The 27,506-nt window shown below is 45.1% G+C and overlaps 3 protein-coding genes across 5 annotated transcripts in view; 2 read left to right on the top strand and 1 right to left on the bottom strand.

Moving 5' to 3' along the window:
* Positions 1-487, top strand: part of COPG1 (COPI coat complex subunit gamma 1) — a 29,453-nt gene extending 28,966 nt beyond the window's left edge. The window contains exon 24 of the mRNA XM_054482171.2: positions 2-487. Coding sequence (XP_054338146.2) covers positions 2-132 — 131 coding nt within the window. The 3' untranslated portion in view covers positions 133-487. The remainder of the gene's footprint in view (position 1) is intronic.
* Positions 453-2,274, bottom strand: LOC129032866 (uncharacterized). The gene is made up of 3 exons (XM_054480837.2): positions 2,230-2,274; positions 1,034-2,059; positions 453-899 (listed from the first exon to the last, which is right to left on the bottom strand). Exons 1-2 carry the CDS (start codon positions 2,272-2,274, stop codon positions 1,307-1,309), a joined length of 798 nt encoding a protein of 265 aa, XP_054336812.1. The 3' UTR covers positions 453-899; positions 1,034-1,306.
* Positions 1,511-27,506, top strand: HMCES (5-hydroxymethylcytosine binding, ES cell specific). Of its 3 annotated transcripts, none has more exons than XM_054482172.2 (7): positions 1,511-1,617; positions 2,428-2,634; positions 10,243-10,386; positions 12,056-12,181; positions 19,722-19,903; positions 23,311-23,503; positions 25,948-27,506. In XM_054482172.2, the coding sequence occupies exons 2-7, from the start codon at positions 2,452-2,454 to the stop codon at positions 26,182-26,184; spliced, it is 1,065 nt and encodes a 354-aa protein (XP_054338147.1). In that variant the 5' UTR covers positions 1,511-1,617; positions 2,428-2,451; the 3' UTR covers positions 26,185-27,506. The 3 variants fall into 3 exon arrangements, with proteins under 3 accessions (XP_054338147.1, XP_054338148.1, XP_054338149.1); XM_054482173.2 differs by having other exon boundaries at positions 1,607-1,761; XM_054482174.2 differs by lacking the exon at positions 1,511-1,617 and adding an exon at positions 1,920-2,015.

Below are 27,506 nucleotides of genomic sequence, written 5' to 3' on the forward strand. Positions count from 1 at the left end.
GGTGTGTTCCGGGGTGGTCATGACATCCTGGTGCGTTCCCGGCTGCTGCTTTTGGACACAGTGACAATGCAGGTGACAGCCAGAAGTTTGGAGGAGCTGCCAGTAGACATCATCTTGGCATCTGTGGGATAAGGGGCCAGCCTGCATAGGACCTTATACCCTTCCCCAACACTACCTGGAAGTTGTGCCTTCCTCATGAAACTGGCGGAAACCCCTTCCCAAGCTTCTGTATTGAAAAACAATTAGGAATCATTGCAGATTTTTTTTTTTTTTATTCTGCCCCCACCTCCCACCCAGGACTACTTGCGGGTGACCTTTTTTTTTTTTTTTTTTTAAATAGGGGATGATTTTAGCTTGTCCTAAATCTTGCTATCCTCCCTTCCAGGAAAGGGACATTGTAAATGAATAAAACATTCTCAACTCCTCTTGAATCTATCCCCCAAGAAACCATCTTATCCCTGTAATAAATCAGCATGTATTTATTGAATGATTGCTACTTCTGCAGACTCATGCTTCAGGGCTCCAACTTCCCCTTCAAGGCCTCCCCCAAGAGGCAGAACACCTGCCCTGTCCCCCTTGTACCCACAGCCCTTTGGCTGTTGTAGTCCTGTGAGGCAGGACCCTCTCCCCGTCATCGCTGTCCCAGCACCAAGCCCAGGGGTGGGAGGGGTAGAGGTTGGTTGAGTGAATCAGCTAACAGGCAGAGTTCACACTCCCTCCCATTCGTGCTTCTTCACAACGCATCCTCCTTTGATAGTCGATGAACGGAGGCTCCAAAGGGCTTAGGTCCTGTGGCTGATCGTTCCAGCATCAGGTCCTGCGTGGAGTGTGCCCTGGGGTTTCTGCTTCCTGTTCAGTTCAGCGAATCAGCATAGGCGAACAGCCCTCTAGAGCATTCTCTGTTGGTTGCAGATGAAGAAATCTCCGGTTTAGGTCCCAAGGGGAACAGGCTTTTAAACTCAAGCCAGGCTATTTTACCAACTTTGAGGCCAAAGTACACCCGTAAGGACTGTTTTAAAAATCTGGGCCTCACCCTTAGAGATTCAGCTGAGGGGCTGGGGCAGGAAAGGCTCATTCTAGTGCCCACCAATGTTTGAGGGCGAAGTGCGCGATTCCTGGAAGTTCTCCTGACTGCCATTTCTTAAGTGTTCCTCCATTTTTGCCTCGCACTGTGAGGCAGCTGGCAGGACTGAAGTAAGGAGTGGAGTTTCCTGGTTTCCCGCCTTCCATGACCCTGTGCCCTAGACTCAGCGCGGCGGGAATCTTCCCCGCCAACCCCGAAGCACGCTGGGGGCGGGGAGAAAGGTTAACCCCGCTGGGGAACGGCCAATATGGAGGAAAGTGGAGTCCCGAGAAGCTTGGGGTCGATGCGTCCCCCAAGGCAGTCACTGTCTCCTGGGGAAACGAGAGAAAATTCATCCCAAACCGGAGGGGAGAAGACGCCGCCTCCGGGGCCCGAGGGCGCCGCGGGAACCTTGGGCTCTTGGGGGCGGGGCCTGACGCCGGGCGCGCGGGCTGAGGCGGGGCTGACGTGAGGGGCGGTGACGCGGGTGGCCAAAGCGGAGCGGAGGGCGGGTGAAGAGAGCTGAGGGGGGTGACTCGCGCTGCCGGGGCAAGGTGAGGGGAGGGGAGGCGAGGCGACGCGGGCGGCCGGGGTGTGGTGAGGGGAGGACAGGGGAAAGGACGCGACGCGAGCTGACAAGAGGGGAGCAGAGGCCCGAGCGGACGCGAGGCGACGCGGAGAGGGCGGCCTGGGCCGAAGTGAGGCGACGCGGGGCGGCGGAGTCTGAGGGCCGGGGCGGAGGGGAGGCGACGCGGGGGGGGGCGAGGGATCGCGGCCGGTGGCTGGGGACCACCTGCTCCCCGAGAACCGGCCCCTGCTCCGGGGAGCAGAGTCCGGAGCGGGATCCGCGGCCCACAGGTTCGCAGGTCGGGCGCGGGGACGCTGCGGACTAGCGGGCAGGAGGCGGGGATTCTGCACCCCGGCCCCGGGCCGTCCAGTGGCCGCCCTCGAGGTGAGCGGGTGCTGGCCGGCGTGGGCCGCTGACCCCAGCGGGGACTGGGGGGAAGGACGGGGAGTTGGGGGCACCGAGTCACCCGGAGGAGGCGACCCCAGCTAGCTGCGCTTGCCCTGCTTGGCTGGACCGTGAAGCCCCCTCAGCTGCGGCTTTTCCTGGCCTCAGGCAGGCATTTGCAGAGCTCCTCTCGGGACTTGCCTCAGTGCCCTGCACGGAGCTGGGCAGTGGGGTCAGGGAGCAAAGCAAACGGGCACATCCTTGTCCTTGTGGGACTTCTTGGGGAAGACTTTAGACGGTGGTCACGGAGGCGCACGGCCCTGTGGGAACGGAAAGAGAAGTCGGGGACTCAAGGAATAAGACCTAATATTTGAGATACGTAAGCCTTTTTCTTACGTTTTGTAATTTAAAGGTTGCAAGGGGTAGGTGTTGAAGAATGTGTGGGCGAACATCCTGTCACTTACCTAGAGATGTTCTCACGAGAGCTTGCGCCTACCAGGATCGGCGGGGCCAGCAGCGGCTCCCGGAGTGGAGGGACCCTGATAAGTACTGCCCCTCTTACAACAAGAGTCCTCAATCCAACAGCCCAGTGCTTCTGTCTCGACTGCACTTTGTGAAGGTAACCAGCTTTGCACCATGCTAGCCCCTCGCCCAGCCTCGTGATGGTCATCTCCTATTTGGTTTGGTGTGTGCTCAGCCTCTTGGGATGACATTAAAAACCAGCCTTTACTGATATATTCTGACTTCCAGTTGAGAACCTCTCTTGGCCTCATGAAAGAAGTTTTATCAGTGGCTTCTAACACTGATAAAGACGTATTTTTCAGCATTTTTCAGGCTCAATGTAAATGCCTTTGCTATACATGGCATACTAGCCTTAATATATGCCAAATTTATATGAGCTTTGTGTTTTAAAATAGCAGCTTTCACTGATCATCAGCTACTTGGGAGTCTGAGGCAGAAGGATTGCTTGAACCCGGGAGGCGAAGGTTGGGGTGAGCCAAGATTGTGCCACTGTACTCTGGCCAGGGCAACAGAGTGAGACTCCATCTCAAAAAGAAATAAAGATAACAAATAATGGCTGGGCGCAGTGGCTCATGCCTGTAATCTCAGCCCTTTGGGAGGCTGAGGCGGGGTGGGGGGATCTCTTGAGGTCAGGAGTTGGAGATCAGCCTGGCCAACATGATGAAACTCTGTCTGTACTAAAAAAAAAAAAAAAAAAAAAAATGTGGAGGTTGCAGTGAGTCGAGAATGTGCCACTGCACTCCAGCCTGGGTGACAGAGCAAGACTCAGTCTCCAAAAAAAAAAAAAAAAAAATCGAATAATATTAATGTTCTTGGTTGAATGAAGCATTTATATGAAATAGTTATTTTTGTGTCATTTTTAGAGGATGCATACTTCCCTATTGAAACTGTTTTAAATGAGAGGGGAATCAAAATAAAATATTCTGGAGAACCTTGAAGGGGAAAAGAGAGCATAAAACATATTTCAAAGGAAAGCATAACTTAGAGTGAGAATAGAGAGCAGGATTAAGTGTATGAGCCTGGCCAGGCCTGGTGGCTCATGCCTGTAATCCTAGCACTTTGGGGGAGGCTGAGGCCAGAGGATTGCTTCAGGCCAGGATTTCAGGACACCAGCCTGAGCAAATGAGACCCTGTTTTTAACAAAAAAAAAAAAAAAAAAAAAAAAAAGCCTTAGTCATTTATATGACCTCTTAGAATTATAGAAAGTTAGCTGGAAGAAAAATTTGTTTAACAGATGTAAAGATAGAAGTATACATAGATTATGACTTGTCCTAGGTTACCTAATCAGTGAGGGACAGAACTAGAACTGAGATCCAGACCACCGTCCCCACTCCAGTGGATGCATCCTGGAACCAGGAATGGGGAAGGTGGAGCCACTAGCAAATACAGCCCTCATTTGGGCCAGTGGTATGAATTTGCTGATATAGTATTTGATTTCACATCTCTAACAAGTTTTGTTAAGATTGCTATGGTTTCTTAATTTTGATAATATTTGGTATCTCATTTTTCTCAGACCTATAAATTATAAATCAAAATTAGAACCATTTTAGCAGTTCATTCAAATCATTAACAGCCTGCATATGTATATAGATAGCAACATTTTCATTTGAAACCACAGATTTGCAAATTACTTCCTCTTTCATTTATCCACCCCAGTGCTACCAGCTGTTCTGTTCAGAAGTCCAAAAGGGTAGAGGAAAGATGACTAATATTGAGCAATGGTCTTAGTATTTTGGCTTTTCAACTACTTTCTATTTGTCATTCTCACATTTGGGTTTGGTTTACAGTTGTCAAGTGTACACTCTCAACAATGATCAGTGGAATTTGTGAGAGCAGAATTCTCAACCTTGACACTATTGACAGTTTTGGCCAGGATAATTTTTTGTCAGAGGGAGCTATTCTGGGTGTTGTAGAGCGTTTAGCAACATCCTCTACCAGCTAGATGTCAGTAGCATCCTCCACAATAGCATCCCCCAGATCAGAGCAACCAAAGGTATCTCCAGATACTGCCAGAAGTCTCTGGATGGTGGGGAGGGGTGTGTCGGAGTTGTCCCATACTGAGAACCACAGATTTTTCAGTATTGTTATCTTGCAAATTTCTGATGAAAGATCGTTTAGTTGACCATTGTGTAATGTTGTCTCATACTCATTTATGCACTGAGCTGGGGGTCCTTCTGCTTGGAAGACTTTTTTTTTTTTTTTGGAGACAAGGACTTGCTGTGTTGCCCAGGCTGGAGTGCAGTGGCGCAGTCATGGCTCACTGCAACCTTGACCTCCCAGGCTCAAGCGATCCTGCTGCCTCAGCCTCCCCAGCAGCTGGGATCACAGGCTTTTCCTTTTGACACTTTGAGGGGGAAGTTCTCACTATGTTGCTCAAACTGGTCTCAAGACTCTTGAGCTCAGGCCAGGTGCAGAGGCTCACACCTGTAATCTTATTACTTTGGGAGGCTGAGGCAGGTGGATTGCTTGCAGTTGGGAGTTGCAGACCAGCCTGACCAACATGGTGAAACCCTGTCTCTACTAAAAATACAAAATTAGTCGGGGTGTGGTGGTGCATGCCTGTAATCCCAGCTACTTGGGAGGCTGAGGCAGGAAAATTGCTTGAACCTGGGAGGCAGAGGTTGCAGTGAGCCAAGATCGTGCCATTGCACTCCAGCCTGGGCAACAAGAGCGAAACTCCATCTCAAAAAAGAAAAATCAACCTTGAGCTCAAGGGATCCTCCCCACTTGGCCTCCCAGAGTGCCAGGATTATAGGCTTGAGCTGCCAGAAGGCAAATTTGATTCTGGAAGAGAAAAAGGATTTATGAAATCTCTGTTTTCAACTGTTCTTTCTCACAAACACACACAAACAGTCCTCATTATTCTTAGATTCCATATTTCCAAATTCACCTACTCACTAAAATTTATTTGTAACCCCTAAATTCATACTCACTTTGCTTTTGCAATCATTGGTGCACATACAGAGAGCTGACAAATTTGAGTAGCTTGATGTCTCCAGTTGAGGTTGATTGAGGCAGAGCTCTGCCTTCTTGTTTCATCTCTTATGTTATAAACAAGTATCTTTTTTGCAGCCAGTTTAGTGCCATGTGTGATTTCACTGTTTAAAATGACCCCAAGCATAGCGCTAAAATACTGGCTGGTATTCCCAAGCTAAAGAAGGCTGTGATATGTCTTACAGAGAAAATATATACATTGGATAAGCTTTAATCAGGCATGAGTTATAGTGCTCTTGGTCTTGAATTTAGTGTAAATGAATTAAGAGTAAGATTAAATTAGATGTCTTTAAACAAACACACATAAAAGAAGGTCATATATTGATCAGTTGATGAAAGTGTTGTCACCAGAGGCTGTTAGAAACATAACCTTGCATTTCCCTAAGAGCAGCAGTTCAGTACTCAAAGCAACTTTATGAAATCTAACTACTGCAAATAAAGGGAATCAACTGTTTGTGTGTATATATATGAAAAGAGAATTGGCCGGGCACAGTGGCTCACGCCTGTAATCCCAGCACTTTGGGAGGCTGAGGCAGGCGGATCACTTGAGTTCAGGAGTTCGAGACCAGCGTAACCAACATAGTAAAACCCTGTCTCTACTAAAAATACAAAATTAGCTGGGTGTAGTGGCCCATGCCTGTAATCTCAGCTACTTGGGAGGCAGAGGCAGGAGAATCACTTGAACCTGGGAGGCAGAGGTTGCATTGAGCTGAGATCGTGCCACTGCACTCCAGCCTGGGCAACAGAGCGAGACTCCATCTCAAAAAAAAGAGAATTAATGGATACAGCAGGCAGGATTCTGGAAGAAGCGGGACTGGATTTTAGCAGCAGCACTGTGGAGGGATTAGCTTTTAAATGAAAGGAAGCCCTTCTCCTGAGACTGCAACTACTGATGATTCCTTTCTTCAGATTCCATCCTCTCCTGACTTTCTTCATTCTACTTTTATCTTAGTAGGTACTTTTACTTGGAACTCTGCCTTTACCCTAATTTCTTCTCCTAACAAAATTTTTTGTACCCTCAGGTTAAATCCTGTACATGATATACTCTCTAAGAAACATTACCTTCATGGCATTAATAGTCATCTTTTTATAGACAATTTTATGATTTGCTTTTAATCCTTACCTTAGAAAAATATTATACTACAATTTGAGTGCCTACTCCGTGCCACACATTTTAATTATATTATCTTTCATTCTTGAAAATTATCCTACAAGGTAATTATTGTTTGTTCTAATTTTTGGATAAGGAAAGTTGAAGGCCCAAGAAGGTGAGACTAGTCCAACCTCATAAGTAGTAGAGAAAGGATTTTTTTTTTTTTTTTTTTTTTTTTGAGATGGAGTCTTGCTCTGTCACCCAGGCTGCAGTGCAGTGGCGCAAACTCGGCTCACTGCAAGCTCTGCCTCCTGGGTTCATGCCATTCTCCTGCCTCAGCCTCCTGAGTAGCTGGGACTACAGGCACCCGCCACCACGCCCGGCTAATTTTTTTGTATTTTTAGTAGAGACGGGGTTTCACCATGTTAGCCAGGATGGTCTTGATCTCCTGACCTCATGATCCACCCACCTCCCAAACTGCTAGTATTACAGGCGTGAGCCACTGCACCCGGCCCAGGATTTTTTTTTCTGTCAGAGTCATAGAGTGCAGTGGCACAATCTCAGCTCAATGCAACCTGCACCTCCCGAGCTCAAGCAGTTCTCATGCCTCAGCCTCCCGAGTAACTGGGGTTACAGGCACACACCACCACACCCAGCTAATTTTTGTATTTTTAGGAAAGATGGGGTTTTGCCACGTTGGCCAGGCTGGTCTCAAACTCCTGACCTGAGGTGATCCGCTCGCCTCAGCCTCCCAAAGTGCTGGGATTACAGGCGTGAGCCACCATGCCTGGCTCAGAGAAAGGATTTTTGAACCAGGATCTCCTTACAAAGACCTTGCTCTTTCCTCTATATCAGAGATTGGCAAACTACGGTCCTCAGACCAAATCTGGCCTACTGCCTGTTTGTATAAAGTCTTATTAGACCACAACTGCTATGGTTTGAATGTTTGTGTCCTTGAAAAATGCATATGTTGAAATCCTAACCCCCAAGATGATGGTATTAGGAGATAGGACCTTTGGAAATCAAAGCCCTCATGATTGGGATTAGTGCCCTTATAAAAGACACCCCAGAGATACCATGTGACAACATAGTGAGAAGGCGCCATCTGTGAACCAGAAAGTGGGCCCTCACCAGACACCAAATCTGCTGGCACCTTAATCCCAGCTTTCAGAACTATGAGATAAATTATATAGTATCACTCGTGCCACATTCTGTTGGTTACAAGCCCGTCCAGATTCAAGGGGAACGAACATAGATTCCCAATTCTCAATGGGAGGAGTGTCAGATTTTGCAACCATTTTTTGAAAACTGCCACAGACTTCTCACTAGTATCAGAAATTCAACACGTGATCTTCTTAAAACCCTTCATCAGCTGATGAAATGTTTCATCAGCATTTTTTCTTCTCTGTTCAGTAGTACCATCATTATTTCACTCTTCTGGGCTTGAAAACTTAATCATCCTTGCTTTTTTTCATCCAAATCCATTTGTACTACAATTTCTTTTCTTTTTTTTTTTTTTTTTAATCTTTTGGATGTCACTGTTTTTCTCACTGCCATCACCAGATCCCTGAATCATTGTAGTAACACCCCAAAATGCACTCTCTGCTCACTGGTCTCTCCCAACCCAGAGTGTACTGTGCCATGCAGAATAATGTGTATGTGCTGCTTAATCTGTAGATTTCATCAAATTATCAAGGGGCCTATTACTTAAAAAAAGTTTGACAACGATGCGTTGGGAGTCCCCAAGACTGCCCCCATATTTAGAGATTCATTAGAAGGGCTAAGCATATAAGGCATAGTGTGTCTAAGGTTTATTAGTAAAAGGACACAGAATAGAATCAGCAAAGGAAAAAGACACTAGTAGAAATCTGGAAAAAGTCATGCACAGGTTTCCTTATGTTCTTCCTGTGGGAGGATACTCCAAGCATGTTACTTTCTCCAGCAACAAAAAATGTAGTAACGTATATGTAGTGTTTTTGTTTTTGTTTTTTTGTGGGTTTTTTTTTTTTTTTTTTTTTTTGAGAGAAGGTCTTGCTCTATGGTCCAGGTTGGAGTGCAGTGGCTCAGTCACAGCTCACTAGCAGCCTCAACTTCCCAGGCTCAAGTAGTCCTCCTACCTCTGCCTTCTAAGTAGCTGGAACTACAGGTGCATGCCACCACACCAGAATAATTTTTTTTTTGGTAGAAACGGGAGTTTCCCATGTTGCCCAGGTTAGTATGTACAATGTTTATGCCCAGAGAAATACATTAGAGACTCAGGGTCCAAGGTTTTTATTGGAGGCTGATCATGTAGGCACTCTGCCTAGCAGGTACCAAAATTTCAGACTCCCAGAAGGAAAACAGGTATTGGCATAAACTTTATTGTTTACACAGACTAGGCAGAATAAACCACCCTTATGAGTTGGGGAAAAGTGGGAACACTCTGAAAATCTAGTTCTGAGATGTTGAGGGCCAACCTTGTATATAGGTTTTCCTAAAAATAGCATCCTCCAGTGCTTTGAGAGACCGAGGCAGGAAAATCACTTGAGCCTAAGAGTTTGAGACCAGGCCAGGTACAGGGGCTCATGCCTGTAATCACAGCACTTTGGGAGGCTGAGGCGGGTGGATCACAAGGTCGGGAGTTCAACACCAGCCTGGCCAGTATGGTGAAACCCCGTCTTTAGTAAAAATACAAAAATTAGCCGGCGTGGTGGTGGAAGCCTGTAGTCCCAGCTACTCGGGAGGCTGAGGTAGGAGAATCGCTTAAACCCAGGAGGCAGAGGTTGCAATGAGCTGAGATCGTGCCACTGCACTCCAGCCTGGGCAACAGAGCAAGACTCCGTCTCAAAAAAAAAAAAAAAAAAAAAAATTCGAGACCTGCCTGAGGAACATAGTAAGACCTCATCTCTACAAAATTAGCTGGACATGATGGTGTGCACCTGTAGTCCCAGCTACTTGGGAGGCTGAAGCAGGAGGATCACCTGAGCCCAGGAATTCAATGTTGCAGTGAGCTATGATTGTGCCACTGCACTCCAGCCTGGGCAACAGAGCGAAACTGTCTCTAAAAAACAAAAAAGTTTAAAGAAACTAAACCTCTTTGCATCCCTCTACCTTATTCAAGCAGAATGTCTTATGTTCTAGTAAATATGATTGCTAAATAACTCGTTACCTACATTATGATAAATCATTAAATTGTTTTTGGCTGGTTGTGGTGGCTCACACCCACAATCCCAACACTTTGGGAGGCTAAGGTGGGCAAATCACTTGAGCCCAGGAGTTCAAGACCAGCCTAGGCAATATAGCGAAACCCCATCTCTATAAACAATACAAAAATTAGCTGGGTATGGGGGCGTGTGTCTATAGTCCCAGCTACTTGGGAGGCTCAGGTGGGAGGATGGCTTGAGCCAGGAGGTAGAGGTTGCATTGAGCCAAAATAGCACCACTGCACTCCAGCCTGGATGACAGAGCCAGACCTTATCTCAAAAAAAATAAAAAAATTGTTTTCAAGTAGATTCCTTGTTTAAAAATAATCTTGAATTCTTTATATTTCAATACTACTAAATAATGTAATAAATACATATGTTAAATTAGGTTAGAATTTCATTATGATCTCCTCACTAGATCTTCTCTCCGTGGCAGGATGCAGACTCATCTGAGCGTATCATTGCTCCCATGCGCTGGGGCTTGGTCCCTTCTTGGTTCAAAGAAAGTGATCCTTCCAAGCTGCAGTTCAATACTACCAACTGTCGTAATGATACCATAATGGAGAAACGGTCATTTAAGGTAGGTGGCTGGTAGCTGTTAGTGCCCTGTATACCTCAGAAATAAGGTTCCAAAGGGTGTTTCCATCCTAGCCTACAGAGGACAACCAAAAATAAATAACATAAAAAAGAATGTTCCCAGTTGTTAATGTGGAATGCTATTTTGTTACTACATAACAAACCACACCAGACTTAGTAGTGTGAAACAAAATGATAAACATTATCTCTTATATTCTCTGGGTTGACTGGGCTCATCTGGGCAGTTTTCACTTGGAAGTTCTCATGTTGCAATTAGACGGCAGCTGAGGCTGGATGTCCAAGATGACTTCTTCACCCACATCTGACACTTCAGCTGGGATGACTAGAACAACTAGAAGGCTTTCCATATGCCTAGCTCGAGGGTGTCAGGGTAGCCAGCCTTCTGTTATGGTGACTCATTTACCCCAGAGCTCATGATCCAACAGAGCAGGACAGAAGATACAAGCCTTTGTCTTACAGCATCACTTAATCTTGGCAGTCATACAGCATTACTTATGCTGTATTCTTTTATTGTTATTGCTTAATTTTTTTTTTAAATAGAGACAAGGTCTGGCTATGTTGCCCAGGCTGGTCTCAAACTCCTGGGCTCAAGTGATCCTCCTGTCTGGGCCTCCCAAAGTGCTGGGATTATAGGTGTGAGCTACCACACCTGGCCTACTTTTGCATTCTATGGGTCACACAGAGCCAGCCCAGATTCAGTGTGGGAGGTGTCTACATAGGGTGTGAATACTGGGAAGCATGTTGGGGAGGCACCTTTGAAGACTAGCTATCACAAGTACCTATTTGTTAGAAGAGAGGTGATTGCTTTTATGTACATTATTTAATCTTTTCAACATCTGTGTGAGTTGTGATTTTCTTTATGCAAAGAGAGTGGCTGGGCGTGGTGGCTCACACCTATAATCCCAGCACTTTGGGAGGCCAAGGTGGGCGGATCACGAGGTCAGGAGATCGAGACCATCCTGGCTAACACGGTGAAACCCCGTCTCTACTAAAAATACAAAAAATTAGCTGGGTGTGGTGGCGGGCACCTGTAGTCCCAGCTACTCGGGAAGCTGAGGCAGGAGAATGGTGTAAGTAAACCCGGGAGGTGGAGCTTGCAGTGAGCCGAGATCACGCCACTGCACTCCAGCCTGGGTGACAAAGCAAGACTCCATCTCAAAAAAAAAAAAAAAAAAAAGAGAGGTACAGAGAAATTAAATAACTGTTTTAAGGTCATACATTGGCAGACCTCAGATTTTATGTATTTATTTATTTGTTTGTTTGTGTTATTTATTTTGAGATGGAGTCTCATACTTTTGCCCAGGCTGGAGTGCAGTGGCATGATCTTGGCTTACTACCACCTCTGCCTCCAAGTTCAAGTGATTCTCGTGCTTCAGCCTCCCAAGTAGCAGGGACTACAGGTGTGCACTACCACGCCCAGCTAATTTTTATATTTTTAGTAGAGATGGGGTTTCACCTTGTTAGCCAGGCTGGTCTCGAACTCCTGACCTCAAGTGATCCTCCCATCTCGGCCTCCCAAAGTGTTGGGATTACAGCCGTGAGCCACCCGCCTGCCCCAAACCTCAGATTTTAACTCAAGTTCTCCAAGTAATGGCAGCCTGTGAAACATGATTGTATCACTAAGACCATATCTTGCTCACATTTTCCCTCAGGTGCCTCTGGGAAAGGGAAGACGCTGTGTCGTTTTAGCAGATGGATTCTATGAGTGGCAGCGATGTCAAGGAACAAACCAGAGGCAGCCATACTTCATCTATTTTCCTCAGATCAAGACAGAGAAGGTATCATTATCAGCATTCACAATATATATTTGGAAAGGCACAGGGAAACAAATTAATCCTAAGGACATTTTTTTCTTCCCCGTAGTTTTATTTATTTATTTTAAAATAACAGCTTTGGCCCAGTGTGGTGGCTCACGCCTGTGATCCCAGCACTTTGGGAGCCCAAGACGGGAAGATTGCTTGAGCCCAGGAGTTTGAGACCAGCCTGGGCAACATGGTGAAACCCCGTCTCTACAAACAATACAAAACTAGGTGGGCATGGTGGTGTGCGCCTGTAGTCCCAGCTACTCGGAAGGCTGAGGTGGGAGGATCGCTTGAACCCATGAGATAGAGGCTGCAATGAGCTATGATCACACGACTGCACTGGGCGACAGAGCAAGACTCTGCAAAATAAAATAAAGTGAAATGAAATGAGCTCATTGAGAGATAATTCACCTTAAAATTCACCTTTTTAAAATGTGCAATTCAGGAATGTTTTAGTATATTCAAAGTATGCAATTATTACCTCTATTTTTAGAATATTTTTATCACTCTAGAAGGAAACTACATATCCATTAGCAATCACTCTTCATTCTCCACTGTGCCCAGCCCCGTCAAACACGAATCTACTTTCCATCTCTATGGATTTGCCTGTTTTGGACATTTCATAAAAATGGAATCATAGAATATGTGATCTTTTGTGACTGGCTTCTTTGATTTAGCATAATGTTTTCAAGATTCATCCATGTTTGGCATGGATCAGCACTTCATTCCTTTTTGTAAGAATAGATTACATTTTGTTAATTCATTCATCAATTGATAGACACTTGGATTGTTTCCACTTTTTGGTTATTATGAATAATGCTGCTATGAACATTCATGTACAAGTTTTGCATGGATATAGTTTCATCTCTCTTGGATAGATGCCTAGGAGTGGAATTGCTAGGTCATATTATAACTCTACATTTAACATTTCCTTCATAAAACTTTCACTGTGGCTGGGCGCAGTGATTCAGGCCAGGCATGGTGGCTCATGCCTGTATTCCCAGCACTTTGGGAGGCCAAAGCAGGTGGATTGCTTGAGCTCAGGAGTTCAAGACCAATCTGGGCAACATGGCGAAAACGCATCTCTACCAGAAATACAAAAAATTAGCTGGGTGTGGTCCCAGCTACTTGGGAGGCTGTGGTGGGAAGATGACTTGAGCCCAGGAGGTGGAGGTTGCAGTGAGCCGAGATTGTGCCACTGTACTCCAGCCTGAGTGACAGTGTGAGACCCCATCTCAAAAACGAAACAAAAACCCTTTCACTGTAAGACATAATTTGAACGGTTCATGTTAAAACATTATCAGGGGATTGAAAACAAATCTGACATGCCAACATCATGTTTTATTTTTAATTAGATTATTTAGTCTGACACTGCTAAAGCACCTGAGTTCTTAGTAGTTTGCTTGTTAAAATTGGGAATTGTTTGTTCACCTGTTAATCTCATTTTGGGGACTGGAAATAGTGTTACCGAGTAAAAGGGACTTGCTACCCAATGTGCTAGAAGCCAATACTATGACACTGAGTAGCTGGTCCCAGCTACTTGGCAGGCTGAGGTGGGATGATAGCTTGAGCCTGGGGTGGGGGGTGGAGGGTGCAGTGAGCCGAGATTGCACCACTGCACTCCAGCCTGGGTAACAGGGAAAAGTTTTTGTGTGTGTGTGTGTGTGTGTGTGTGTGTGTGTGTGACAGAGTCTCTCTCTGTTGCCCAGGCTGGACTGCAGTGGCGTGATCTTGGCTCACTGCAACCTCTGCCTCCCAGGTTCAAGCGATTCTCCTGCCTCAGCCTCCCAAGTAGCTGGGACTACAGGCGTGTGCCACCAGGCCCGGCTAATTTTTTGTTATTTTTAGTAGAGACGCGGTATTAGCCAGAATGGTCTCAATCTCCTGACCTCGTGATCCACCCGCCTCAGCCTCCCAAAGTGCTGGGATTACAGGCGTGAGCCACCGCGCCTGGCCGAGAAAAGTTTTTTATTGCAAGTCGACTAACAATAAGACAGGAGTCCAGCTCAACTCTGTCTCCCTAGCTGGCATTAAGGCAGTACTTTTATTAAAAAAAGGTTTAGGGAGTGGATTCTGGGATTAGTAGGTGATTGGTGGAAGGAAAGGGGAGGCCTGGAAAGTCTTCAGGTATGTGCAGTTATCTCTTCCTGCCTCCGTATAGGTCTCATGTGCAAATTCAGGGGGAATTAATATGAAATGTGGAAATTCAGGCTGTGATATAAGCAAGCTTGTTTTGCATATACTCTAGTCAGTTATTGGTTCCAACCAATTCAGCCAGTTTTGTTATCTTATAAGCGGAGGGAGTTTCACTGTTTCAGCACGTTCTTTTCTTATGTGCTATCCTGTAAGCCCAAGAATTTAGTCATTGGTGTTTTTGTTTGTTTGTTTGTTTGTTTTTTAACTCTTTGGGGCAGTTTCAGTAGTCAAGAGAGTTTGCCTCACCCTCAGAAAATTCCCTATCAGTGATGGGTGCACGAAAATCTCAGAAATCACCACTAAAGAATTTATTCATGTAACCAGACACCACCTGTTCCCCAGAAACCTATTGAAATAAAATATAAATTAAAAAAGAAAATCCCCTGTCTAGCCAGTCTAGTAACACACAAATGATTTGGTACAAGACAAGATTAATTTATAAAAACATCTATCAATTATAATAGCAAATATTAAGCACTTACTACTAGTCAGTTACTCTTTCTAGGAACTTAATGTGTATTAGCTTAATATACATTAATTCTTTTTTTTTTTTTTTTTTTTGAGACAGAGTTTCACTCTTGTTGCCCAGGATGGAGTGCAATGGTGTGGTCTTAGCTCACTGCAACCTCCACCTCCTGGGTTCAAGCAATTCTGCCTCGGCCTCCCGAATAGCTGGGATTACAGGTGCCTGCCACCATTCCTGGCTAATTTTTGTATTTTTAATAGAGACAGGGTTTCACCATGTTAGCCAGGCCGGTCTCTAACTCCTGACCTCAGGTGATCCACCTGCCTCAGCACCCGCTAAGTGCTGGGATTACAGGCATGAGCTACTGCGCCTGGACTTGAACTTAATTTTTACACTACAGATAGTTGGGTTTTCCTTTTTGATTCAGTCTGACAATCATTCTTTTAATTTGTGTTTAGAACATTTAATTTAATGTAATTATTGATGTGATTGGGTTAAAATCCATTGTTTTGCTAGTTTTCTATTTGTTCCATCAACTCTTTGTTCCTTTTTTCCTGATCTGTTTTGGGAATAATCTTTTATAATTGCATTTCATCTCCATTATTGGCTTATTATTTTTACCTCTCAAAAAATGTCTTTAGGCCGGGCGCGGTGGCTCACGACTGTAATCCCAGCACTTTGGGAGGCCGAGGCGGGTGGATCACGAGGTCAGGAGATCAAGACCATCCTGGCTAACATGGTGAAACCCTGTCTCTACTAAAAATACAAAAAAAAATTATCCGGGTGCAGTGGCGGGTGCCTGTAGTCCCAGCTACTTGGGAGGCTGAGGTAGGACAATGGCGTGAACCCGGGAGGCGGAGCTTGCAGTGAGCCAAGATTGCACCACCGTGCTCCAGCCTGGGCGACAGAGCGAGACTCCGTCTCAAAAAAAAAAAAAAAAAAAAAAAAAGTTTTTAGTAGTTGCCCTACAGCTTACAGCATACATTTTAAGTTAATAACATTGTCTTTATATACTACACTACTATTGAAAAGACCTTACAACAGTATTCTCCCAGTTCCTCCTGTCTTTTGGGCTACTGTTATGCATTTTATTTTTACATATACTATAAACTTACAATACATTGCTATTTTACTGTAGATGGTCAATTATATTTTAGAGTGGTAAAAAATAAGAAAAGTCTTTGTACATGTACCTTCATTTTAGCCATTTCCATGGATCTTCACTTATTTGTATAGATCCAGTTTTCTCTCTGATATTACAGTCCTTCTGCCTGAAGGACTTTAATTTTTCTTGTAGTGTGGGTCTGCTGGTAATAAATTCTGATTTTTTTTTGTCTGAAAAAGTAGCTATTTCTTTACTTAAAAAAATCATTGGGGCCGGGCGCAGTGGCTCATGCCTGTAATCCTAGCACTTTGGGAGGCCGAGGCGGGTGGATCACGAGGTCAGGAAATCGAGACCATCCTGGCTAACATGGTGAAACCCCGTCTCTACTAAAAATACAAAAAAAATTAGCCATGCGTGGTGGCGGGCGCCTATAGTCCCAGCTACTCGGGAGGCTGAGGCAGGAGAATGGCGTGAAGCCAGGAGGCAGAGCTTGCAGTGAGCCCAGATGGCGCCACTGCAGTCCAGCCTGGGCGACAGAGCGAGACTCTGTCTCAAAAAAAAAAAAAAAAAAACATGCTTTTTATTGATATATAATTCACATATAATAAAATTCACCCTTTTAAAATGTACACTGGTTTTTAGTATATTCAAAACCTTGGCCAGGTACAGTGGGTCACATCTATAAAATTAACCATGCATGGTAGCTCGCGCCTGTGGTCCCAGCTACTTGGTAGTCTGACGTGGGAAGATCACTTGAGCTTAGGAGGTCGAAGTTGCAGTCAGCTGAGATCACACCACTACACTCCAGGCTAGGTGACACAGTGAGACTCTATCAAAAAAAAAAAAAACCCACAAAATGTTGTGCAGCCATCATCACTAATTCCAGAATGCTGTTATCAACCCCAAATAAAACCATACCCATTAGTAGTCACTTTCCGTACCTTCCTGTCTTTAACCCCTGGCAACCACTGTCTTTGAGAGGTATTTTTCACTGTGTATAAGATTCTGGGTCGGTGGTGTTTTGTTTTCTTTCAGTACTTTAAAAAAATACACTTCATTGTCTCTGGCTCTCATAGTTTCTTTTGAGAAGTCTAGTGTATAACTGTCTTTTTTCTTTTGTATGTAATGCATAAATGTGTGCTGCTCTCACCACCTTCCCCTCCACCTCCCTCCACCACTGCTTTTAAGATTTTCTCTTAGGGCAGCTGTTTGAATACATTGTGTGTATGTGTTTTGGCCTATTCTCTTTGCTGCTTGGATCTGCAGTTTGATATCTTTCATAATTTATGGAAATTTCTTGGCTTTTTCCTCTTCAAATATTTCTTCTGCCCCATTTTCTCTTTCTGGGATTCTAATGACACGTGTTAGATGATTTAATTGTCCCATCGTTCTTGGATATTCTCTCCATTTTTCTTTCTTTTTTTCTTCTCTGTTTCAGTTTGGATACTTTTCACTGACCTTTTTTTTTTTTGAGATGAAGTCTCGCTCTGTCACCCAAGCTGGAGTACAGTGGTGCAGTCTTGGCTCACTGCAACCCCTACTTCCCAGGTTCAAACAATTCTGCCTCAGCCTCCCAAACAGCTGGGATTACAGGCACGCACCACCATGCCCAGCTAATTTTTTTTGTATTTTTAATAGAGACGGGGTTTGATAATGTTGGCCAGGTGGGTCTTGAACGCCTGACCTCAAGTGATCTGCCTGCCTCGGCCTCCCAGAGGGTTGGGATTACAGGCATGAGCTACTGCGCCTGGCCATTATTGACCTATCTTTAAGTTCACTGAGTCTTTCTTATAGTTACTATCTCTCTGCTAAAATTCCTTATCTGTTCATGTATGTTGTCCACCTTTTCCACCAGAGTCTTTGACATTAATTTTACTTACTTCAAGTTCTCTAATTTCAGCATCTGGGAAATGTAATCTCTTGAATCTGGTTCTATTAATTTCTATATCTCTTGGTGGTTGATTGCTTTAGCTTTTTTTGTGTGTCTTGTAATTTTTTATTGTTGCCAGAGATGATATGTAGGACGGAGACTGAGATTAATAATATTTATGTCTGGAAATTCTTCTATTAGGCCATTAATATATGGGGTTAAGTCAGTCTTGTCAGGAATTGAACTGGGTTTGGGCTTTGTTCTCATTACAGTGCCTTTGTTTTGTTTTTGTTTTTGTTTTTGAGATGGAGTCTCCCTCTGTTGCCCAGGCTGGAGTGCAGTGGTGCGATCTCGGCTCACTGTAAGCTCCGCCTCAGCCTCCCGAGTAGCTGGGACTACAGGCGCCTGCCACCACGCCCAGCTAATTTTTTGTATTTTTAATAGAGACGGGGTTTCACCGTGTTAGCCAGGATGGTCTCGATCTCCTGACCTTGTGATCCGCCCGCCTCGGCCTCCCAAAGTGCTGGGATTACAGGCATGAGCCACGGTGCCCAGCCTACAGTGCCTTTGTTTGACCACAGGCTTTCAAGTGCTCTGGTGTTATCCAGTGTTTGGGGTAAGGATTGACTTTCCAGAGGGTTTCTCAGCAGCCCTACTCTCTTCAGTTGTTGGATTTTCCTGTGAGCCTGTGCCTTAGACATGGTCTTTCTTGTGCCCTTTCCCCTCTTCCAGAAGTAGACTGCTTCTGCTTGTCACTTAATGTTTGTCGTCTAAACAGGGGTGGAGGCAGTTCTCCGTTCAGTCTGTCTTAAGCAGATGTGGCTCTCTGACTCAGTCTTCCCCAGGGCGTAGGGGGCTTTTTCTTTTTCTCCTTCCCCAGCCTCCTTGGGTCTTTACCTGATTCCTAGGCGTGAAAGGGATTATTATTATTACCCTTTCCCTGGCAGCTTAAGACTTTTGCTCCTTAGGGGAAAAGTGATTAGGTGAGGCAGAGGAGCTTGCCTTTAAGGTATGCAACAGTGAGAATGGCTTCCTCCAGGCTCCTGCCCACTCCCCAGTCTTTTTCGAGCACTGGCAAAGTCCAAGGAGAAGAGCCTATGAGCTGGTGCAAACTCCTCTGAGGTTTGCAGCTCCTAGGGATTCTGTACTATCCTGCTAGCCCGTACGCTGCTTGTAGAAATGTGATAATAACATTATCTGAATTCTTAACCTGGTTGTATGAAGGCTTGTGTCTTCCTCCTGTTGCTGCCAATAAGCCAGTACTTGTGTCCCATTGCCCCTTGGAGGACCTTGTCTTTTCTTAAATTTCAGGGAAATTGATCAACCTTACCTCTCTGATGAATTTAAGAAAAGTTATAATTTTGCATATTATCCAGCTTTTTTCTTATTGTTAGAATAGAAGTGATGTTCTTTCCAGCTTTCTACATTTTAGGCCTTGAATTGAATTTTGAATGGCAAGTAGGAATTGGCATGAAATTCAATTCAATTAAGAAAGGGTGGGAAGGACATTTTGGGCAGAGGAAGGTTGCTTCAGCAAGACACAGGAGCATGAAATTGCATGAGAGCTTCATTTACCAACAGCTGGTTTGGGTTCAAATTAACAATGTAAGTAATAGCTAGAATGGTGGGCCAGTTCACAGAAGGCCTAAATGTCCAGTGAAGGTGTTAAATTCTGAAAGTATTAAGGAGCCATGAATCTATAGCTTCAGTTGGCATTTGCCACCAACCTTCTTTCCTTTGGTGACAGAGGGGTTAATAAGACATGGGCTGAATTACTTTTAAAATGATTTCCATGCTCTTGAGTCTGAAGTAGTACCTAACCTGCATGTAGAAAAAGTCTGCTGAGTGCATCTAATCTGCCCATATATTTTGCTTCCAGTCAGGTAGCATTGGTGCTGCAGATAGTCCTGAAAACTGGGGGAAAGTCTGGGACAACTGGAGGCTGCTGACAATGGCTGGGATCTTTGACTGCTGGGAGCCCCCAGAGGGAGGAGATGTCCTGTATTCCTATACCATCATCACAGTGGATTCCTGCAAAGGCTTGAGTGACATCCACCACAGGCAAGTCATACTTCTTACCCCTGGATCCAAAAGGATCCAAAAGATGGTTTGTCCTCTGCTTTTAGGTAGCTTTAGAGAGTAGGAAACCAAGTCACTTTACAAGGTAAAGTTACAATCAGTTTGACTCGAACATGACATACATTCCTAAAAATCACTGTACTATGCAAAAGGATAGAATAAAAACGAAGTAACTTAGGGGAAAAGTGGGGTTAAGGAGACAACACTTAAAATGTTGTCAGTGACACATTAAAAAAATAATGGAAACCTAGTAAAACAGTAGCACTGTTTTATTCATGTTAGGTGGTTAAGAAATAAATAAATACTACAGGCTGAGCACGGTGGCTCATGCCTGTAAATCCCAGCACTTTGGGAGGCTGAGGTGGCGGATCACGAGGTCAGGAGATCGAGACCATCCTGGCTAACACGGTGAAACCCCGTTTCTACTAAAAATACAACAACTAAATTAGCCGGGCGTGGTGGTGGGCACCTGTAGTCCCAGCTACACGGGAGGCTGAGGCGAGAGAATGGCGTGAACCTGGGAGGTGGAGCTTGCAGTGAGCCAAGATCACGCCACTGCACCCCAGCCTGGGCAACAGAGTGAGATTCCATCTCAATAAATAAATATATACATACATACATACTACAATAAATATGGCACTTTACCTCGACAAGACCTGAAGTTTGCTTGTTGCTTGTGGAAGTGGGTGTTGGAAGAAATACATCTCATGAGTTATTGTGAAGTTGTGGAAGGAAGGTTATGTAAAATTTTTTATCTTTTGCAGTCTTAAATCCTGGGGCACAGTTTTCCTCTTATGAACGTATTTCCTTTGAGGCATGCATTTGTAATAGATGCTATTTAATTAAAATTGAATATTTGATTGAATGGATAGCCTTCTCCTCCAATTAACTTCTGTATCACTGCTAGAAATTCTTTAGCGCATTTTCATCTGTACTTGTGGCTTCTCCCAATAGCAGAAAGCTTTGAAAATTGTAGCCATGTTCGAAACCAGTAAACTAACCACTACTAGCACTAAAAGGAGCCACTTGTGGTATTTAAGATTTTATTTATATATAGGCCTTATTTATATATTTTTTGTATGAACCTTACAGGTGCTTCTTTTTTTTTTTTTGAGACAGAGTCTCACTCTGTCGCCCAGGCTGGAGTGCAGTGGTGTGATCTCGGCTCACTGCAAGCTCCGCCTCCTGGGTTCACGCCATTCTCCTGCCTCAGCCTCCTGAGTAGCTGGGACTACAGGTGCACGATGCCACACCCAGCTAACAGGGTTTCAAACATGTTACCCAGGATGGTCTTGATCTCCTGACCTTGTGATCCACCTGCCTCGGCCTCCCAAAGTGCTGGGATTACAGGTGTGAGCCACCGTGCCTGGCAGGAGTACTTGAAGTTGTTCCAGCCATGGTCATTTTTTTTTTTGTAGCATCATCACTGATGTGGACTCCTTGATATCCTTTGCTCAGGAAATAATCACATGTTCTCATTTTTCTTCCAGGATCCTTTACTATTTCAAGCTTCTTTTCAATATTTAAAATGTTTGCATTCACATGCATTGCCTACCATGTTTTGAGCCAGGAAGCTTAGACATGTTTGAGATGTTAAGTGTGTATCTTTTTATATATATAGAAAAGTTCAGAAAGGCAAAAGAAGAGCAAAACACAATTTTGTAAAATAGTATGCAGTGAGCCAAAGTAGCAGTCAGTATTTGAGATGGGTGCATTTTGTGGCTCAGTTCATCTGGGTGCAGTTTTCTGTGTTCACCTCGTGTTTCTCACAGATGAAACTGTGCATAAGCAAACACAAAATTTGCATTGTGCTCCAGTTGCTCTCTACTATATCAGTGGCATTGGAACAGATTTGCGTTTTAAACATAAGCATTGGCAGAACTGACTATACTTGTATTCTACCTTTATAATTTCTGCCAGAGCAGAGTACTCCCTGAAGTGATTTTTTGGAGTTCTCCTGAAAAGAATGCAGTGTGACACCTGTCAGGATTACCTGCTTTAGCCTTGTCCTAGGCTATATCTGTGAAAATATGCTTTCATGTGGCCGGGTGCAGTGGCTCAAGCCTGTAATCCCAGCACTTTGGGAGGCTGAGGTGGGTGGATCACGAGGTCAGGAGATCAAGGCCATCCTGGCGATCACTGTGAAACCCCGTCTCTACTAAAAATACAAAAAAATGGCCAGGTGCGGTGGCTCACGCCTGTAATCCCAGCACTTTGGGAGGCTGAGGCGGGCGGATCATGAGGTCAGGAGATCGAGACCATCCTGGCTAACACGGTGAAACTCTGTCTCTACTAAAAAATACAAAAAATTAGCCAGACGTGGTGGCGGCCGCCTGTAGTCCCAGCTACTTGGGAGGCTGAGGCAGGAGAATGGCGTGAACCCGGGAGGTGGAGCTTGCAATGAGCCGAGATCGTGCCATTGAACTCCAGCCTGGGCGACAGAGTGAGACTCCATCTCAAAAAAAATAAAAGTAAAAAAAATAATTAGCCAGGCATGGTGGCGGGCGCCTGTAGTCCCAGCTACTCAGGAGGCTGAGGCAGGAGAATGGCATGAACCCGGGGGGTGGAGCTTGCAGTGAGCGGAGATCGCGCCACTGCACTCCAGCCTGGGCAACACAGCGAGACTCTGTCTCAAAAAAAAAAAGAAGAGAAAAAACAAAATATGCTTTCATGTGATGTAGTTCTCTTTTAGTAATTAACCTTTAAAAATTATATTTCATTTAATCTAAATCACCATTCATTTAAAAATGTACCATTATTTTATACATTACAGTATTTAACATTATTTTATATGTTATGTATATATTTAGGAGACAAATGAACATTTGTCTGTATCTGAATCAACTGTACCACCCAAAAAGTATGTGCCACACTTTGCATTGGCCTGGGACATAAAACTGGAAGCTAAACCTAGTATATTTTCCTTACATCCTCTGGGTACCAGGAGTCATGTTTGACAGCTTCTCTGCTTTTCTGACGCATGGCTTCCTTTTGTTCACAGTTTTCTTACTGTAAGTCTTTCAGAGGTGGTGAGGCTTGAGATTGCTGTTGATAGACAAGTTTTCAAGATCTGTTTTCCCTTCATTCTAGGCTGGGGTGTCATAGAAAGTTTACCAATTTACTAGAGTGGACACTGGAGTACACTAGACCAGTTAGTACTCTTCACTGTCTTTGCCATGAAACTTTATAACATGGCTCTCCAGGTGTTGAATCTGGTGCCCTGTCACCCTGTGCTCAGGGAACACATGGCAGCAATCAGCATGTGAGGGGCAGAGGGAGGGCAAGCTCCCCTTGTGATATTTGAGGTATCAGCTGACTCAAGTCTCTCTCCCTTCTCTGCTTATTCTCATGCTACCTCTCCCAACCATTGTCTTGACTTCCCTGGCCAGGATGCCTGCCATATTAGATGGAGAGGAGGCAGTTTCTAAATGGCTTGACTTTGGTAAAGTCTCAACTCAGGAAGCTCTGAAATTAATCCACCCAACAGAGAACATCACCTTCCATGCAGTCTCTTCTGTGGTGAACAACTCGCGAAACAACACTCCTGAGTGTCTGGCTCCTGTCGACTTGGTGGTCAAAAAGGTAGGGGCCTGTGACTGGTACAGTCCTTTTTGAGCTTTCTGTCTTCTGTCAGTGTTCCCTTTCTTTTAGGATGTGGCCTTTTATGATCAGCCCTTTAATTTGGACCATCAAAAGCTCTCATACTCCTTGTACACAGCAAGGTAGTGTAGAGCAGCAATTCTCAAACCTGGCTGTGACTCAGGGTCCCCAGGAGAAGAACTCTTTCAAAATGTAAATGCTAGACCCTATCCAGGCATCCTGAATCAACATTTAGAGCTAGGCTTGGGCTTTTGTATAATTAAGAAGCTTCAGGCTGGGCGCGGTGGCTCACGCCTGTAATCCCAGCACTTTGGGAGGCCGAGGCAAATGGATCACGAGATCAAGAGATCGAGACCATCCTGGCCAATATGGTGAAACCCCGTCTCTACTAAAAATACAAAAATTAGCTGGGTGTGGTGGCCCGTGCCTGTAATCCCAGCTACTTGGGAGGCTGAGGCAGGAGAATCACTTGAACCTGGGAGGTGGAGGTTGTAGTGAGCCGAGATCAGGCCACTGCACTCCAGCTTGGTGACAGGGTGAGACTGCGTTTCAAAAAAAAGAAGCTTCAGCTGGGTGCAGTGGCTCATGCCTGTAATCCCAGCACTTAGAAGGCAGAGGTGGGAGGGTAGCTTTACCTGAGGAGTTCCAGACCTGCCTGGGCAATATAGTGAGACCCTGTTCTCCACAAAAAGGAAAAGAAAAAAGCTTCTTTGATGAGTCTGATAAACCACATTTGAGGACTCCTAATCTAGACAGTGATGGTGAGAAAGACAAAGGAGCCCTTGACCATATTGTTTCTCCATCCCCAACTGTGATTTTTGGTGTCTCTTTTCTGTATCTTTGCTTTCCGAAATACAAGTTGCAGGAGCTCCAGTCCTTAGTCTCCTTCAGGAGGATTTGAGAGCATTCCTACCATGAACCTTAACTTCTTAGAATCAGCAAGGATCCAGAGGGTGTGTTTTAGGAAGGGAAGGCAAACAAGCAGAAGGCCTGCAGTGGGGAGAGAGGTTCCAGAGCAAAAAGCTGGCCCCCACTGACATTTGGGGGTAAGGATTTAGGAGTAGTGATTGTTTTTAGGCGGCATGGAGGGACTTAAAATAGGACATACTTGGAATGTTCCAAGAATAGACATTTTAGAATGCCGTGTTAAGGATGATTGTAAGAACAGCCGTCTCCCTCTCTATTTTTCTTAAAGTTTTTTCCATACCCACAGTCAGTGTCATCTTTTTTTTTCTTTTGTCTTGATTCTGATAAACTCCTGCAACCGTGGCACTTTTTAAAAATTAGATAACTCTAAAACTAATCCTATATACAGGTTGAATATCCCTATCCAAAATGCTTGGGAACAGAAGTGTTTTGGGTTTTGAATTTTTTCAAATTTTGGAATCTTTGCATTATATGCTTCCTAGCCGAATATCCTAAATCTGAAATGTACCAACAAGCATTTCCTTTCAAAGTTATGTAAGCACTTAAAAAGTTTAGGATTTTGGAGCATTTTGGATCTTGGATTTTCAGGGTTAGAATGCTCAACCTGTATTCATTTTGGACTAGACGCTGCCCATTTCTGCCATGGTCTTTTCTTTTTTCCTTTTTCTTTTTTAGAGACAGGGTCATGCTCTGTTGCCCAGGTTAGACTGCAGTGGCATGATCATAGTTCACTGCAGCCTTGAACTCCTGGGCTCAAATGATCCTCCCACCTCAGCCTCCCAGGTAGCTGGGACTACAAGTGTACACCACCATGCCTGGCTCATTTTTTTTATTTTTTTTAGAGATGGGGTCTTCCTATGTTTCCTAGGCTGGTCTCAAACTCCTGGGCTCAAGCGATCTTCCCACCCAGGCCTCCCAAAGTGCTGGGATTACAGGCATGCACCACTGTACCTAGCCCTGCCATGGTGTTTACTCCAAAAGATGTCACATTCTGGAGAGGTGGCATTGTGCTAATTCAGAACCTTTCAGTTCAGGGTTGGGGTGTGATGTGAAGGAAGCAGAAGGGAGTAGTGACAGTCAAGAAAAGGTTGTACAGATTGTCTGCACAAAGAGGAAACAATTTAGCCTTATCACAGTGGCTGTTAGAAATTCTTCTGTATCGCTCCAGTCTCATTTTCCAACACTCCCCCCGGGTCATGCTGAATTACATTATTTTCCCTGAGAATGCTTCATTCTCTGCACATTTGGAATGCCTTTCAGCTCTCTTCTCTGGCTGGTCCCACATAATCCTCTGTGAAACCTTCTCTAAGAGCTACTTTCCTGCCCCTTAGAGCACACTCCTCTCTTTCCACTCTTGACTGGTGGGCCCCAGCTGGCCCTTAGTAACATTTTCCAAGCCTGGGTAATTACCTAATGCCTCTTCCCGTTTCTTCCCTTGGAGTTGGCCTTTTCCCAAAAGCTTGAGCTGTATGGTTTGAGCTTTTTCCTGTTTCTCATAGGAGCTCAAGGCAAGTGGCAGTAGCCAGAGGATGTTGCAGTGGCTGGCCACAAAGTCACCCAAAAAGGAAGACTCAAAAACACCTCAAAAGGAAGAGTCAGATGTTCCCCAGTGGTCCAGTCAGTTCCTGCAGAAGAGTCCACTCCCCACCAAGAGAGGCACTGCAGGACTCCTAGAGCAATGGCTGAAGCGGGAGAAGGAGGAGGAACCTGTGGCCAAGCGTCCTTACAGCCAGTGACACAGGACTTTCAGAGACCAAGGCCAGGGTCTGCTGCACTGCTGTTCTGATAATAGGTTCTTACATTGTATGTATGTGTGTTTGCTTTGGGAGGAGGTGGCACTGTGTTAGTTGACAGTTGTGGGCTCATGGGGAAGTAGTCTTTTTCACCATGAGTAGGAGGCCCTAGTGGGGCTGGTGGACAGCTTTGGAAGAGGTGTCCTGCTGCTGTCACCAGCCATGTGGGCCCCATAGGGGCACTGTGCCTGCTGCCCTTTCCTGGCAGGGCTGGTGGAGTCTTCCCTCAAAGCATGCCTTACCCAGCTGGGAATTCTCTGCCCTGATCTGGTACTCCTCATAGTAAGCTGTTTTCTGCTCAGCCACTGGGCTCTTTCAGTTTTTTAGAATAAGTTCTTAAAATTTATTTTTTTCCTGAATAAATTATATTTGGTAAACTTCTGCCTACATTTTGGAAAATGATGCTGGTGGGGAAAGTTCTAGATCTTACTTGGTTTCTTCTAGAATCAGTCCTCAGGAATGGATTTTGTCACAAATGGGGCATGGGGGCTTTCTGAGGAAATAACTACAAGTCTTGGTGGTGGGCTCCTTATTATGTTTCTTTTTCTTTCATTCTTGATACTTGGAAGTTGTCTGAATCCTTTAGCTTCAAACCAGCCTGAGTTTGAGTGCTTGCCATAGCAGAACCTATCCTTACCACAGGTGGGAAGGAAAGGACCAGTTTCTAGCAGTGTCGGGCCACTCCTCTTTCGAACATCCAGAAGGGAGGCATTCACAAAAGCTGTCCCAAGCAGCTGGAAGAAAACAGCTTCCGAGATGACCAGGAGGACTGGGCGGCACCGAGCCCAGAACGCTCCTGGCGCAGCACCGTTAGCACCGATTGCTTCTGGTGGGGGGCGGGGGTGCAGGCTCCAGTCTCTATGCAAATCAGGGATCAGAAGATCGGCATTTCCACCAATCAGCGGGAAGCCTCGGCCCTGTAACTGCTAATGGGTTGCAGCAGCGCCACGCCACAGGCTTTTCCCCTGGTTTCGGGAGGGGTGGGGAGCCAGGTGGGCTCCCGCCCCTACCCTTTACTGAGGCCCGCCCTCTCCGCCTTTTCTCTAAATTCCTCTTTTGAGTGCCCTCCCTTCCGGTTGAGAGGCGGGGGTTGGCCGGTAGTTGTACACTCAGTCACCCTGCACTGTGAAGGCGGGGGCCTCCCTTGTGGACTGATTTGCGTGGGATTTGGTTGTTTTATTAAGAGATTTAAAAAATTCAGATGACTTACTAGTATGACTGTTTTGTCATATTTGCTTCCAGGTTAATAAATGACAAAAATGAAA

The sequence above is a fragment of the Pongo pygmaeus genome, chromosome 2 (assembly GCF_028885625.2).
Source record: "Pongo pygmaeus isolate AG05252 chromosome 2, NHGRI_mPonPyg2-v2.0_pri, whole genome shotgun sequence".
NCBI lineage: Eukaryota > Metazoa > Chordata > Mammalia > Primates > Hominidae > Pongo > Pongo pygmaeus.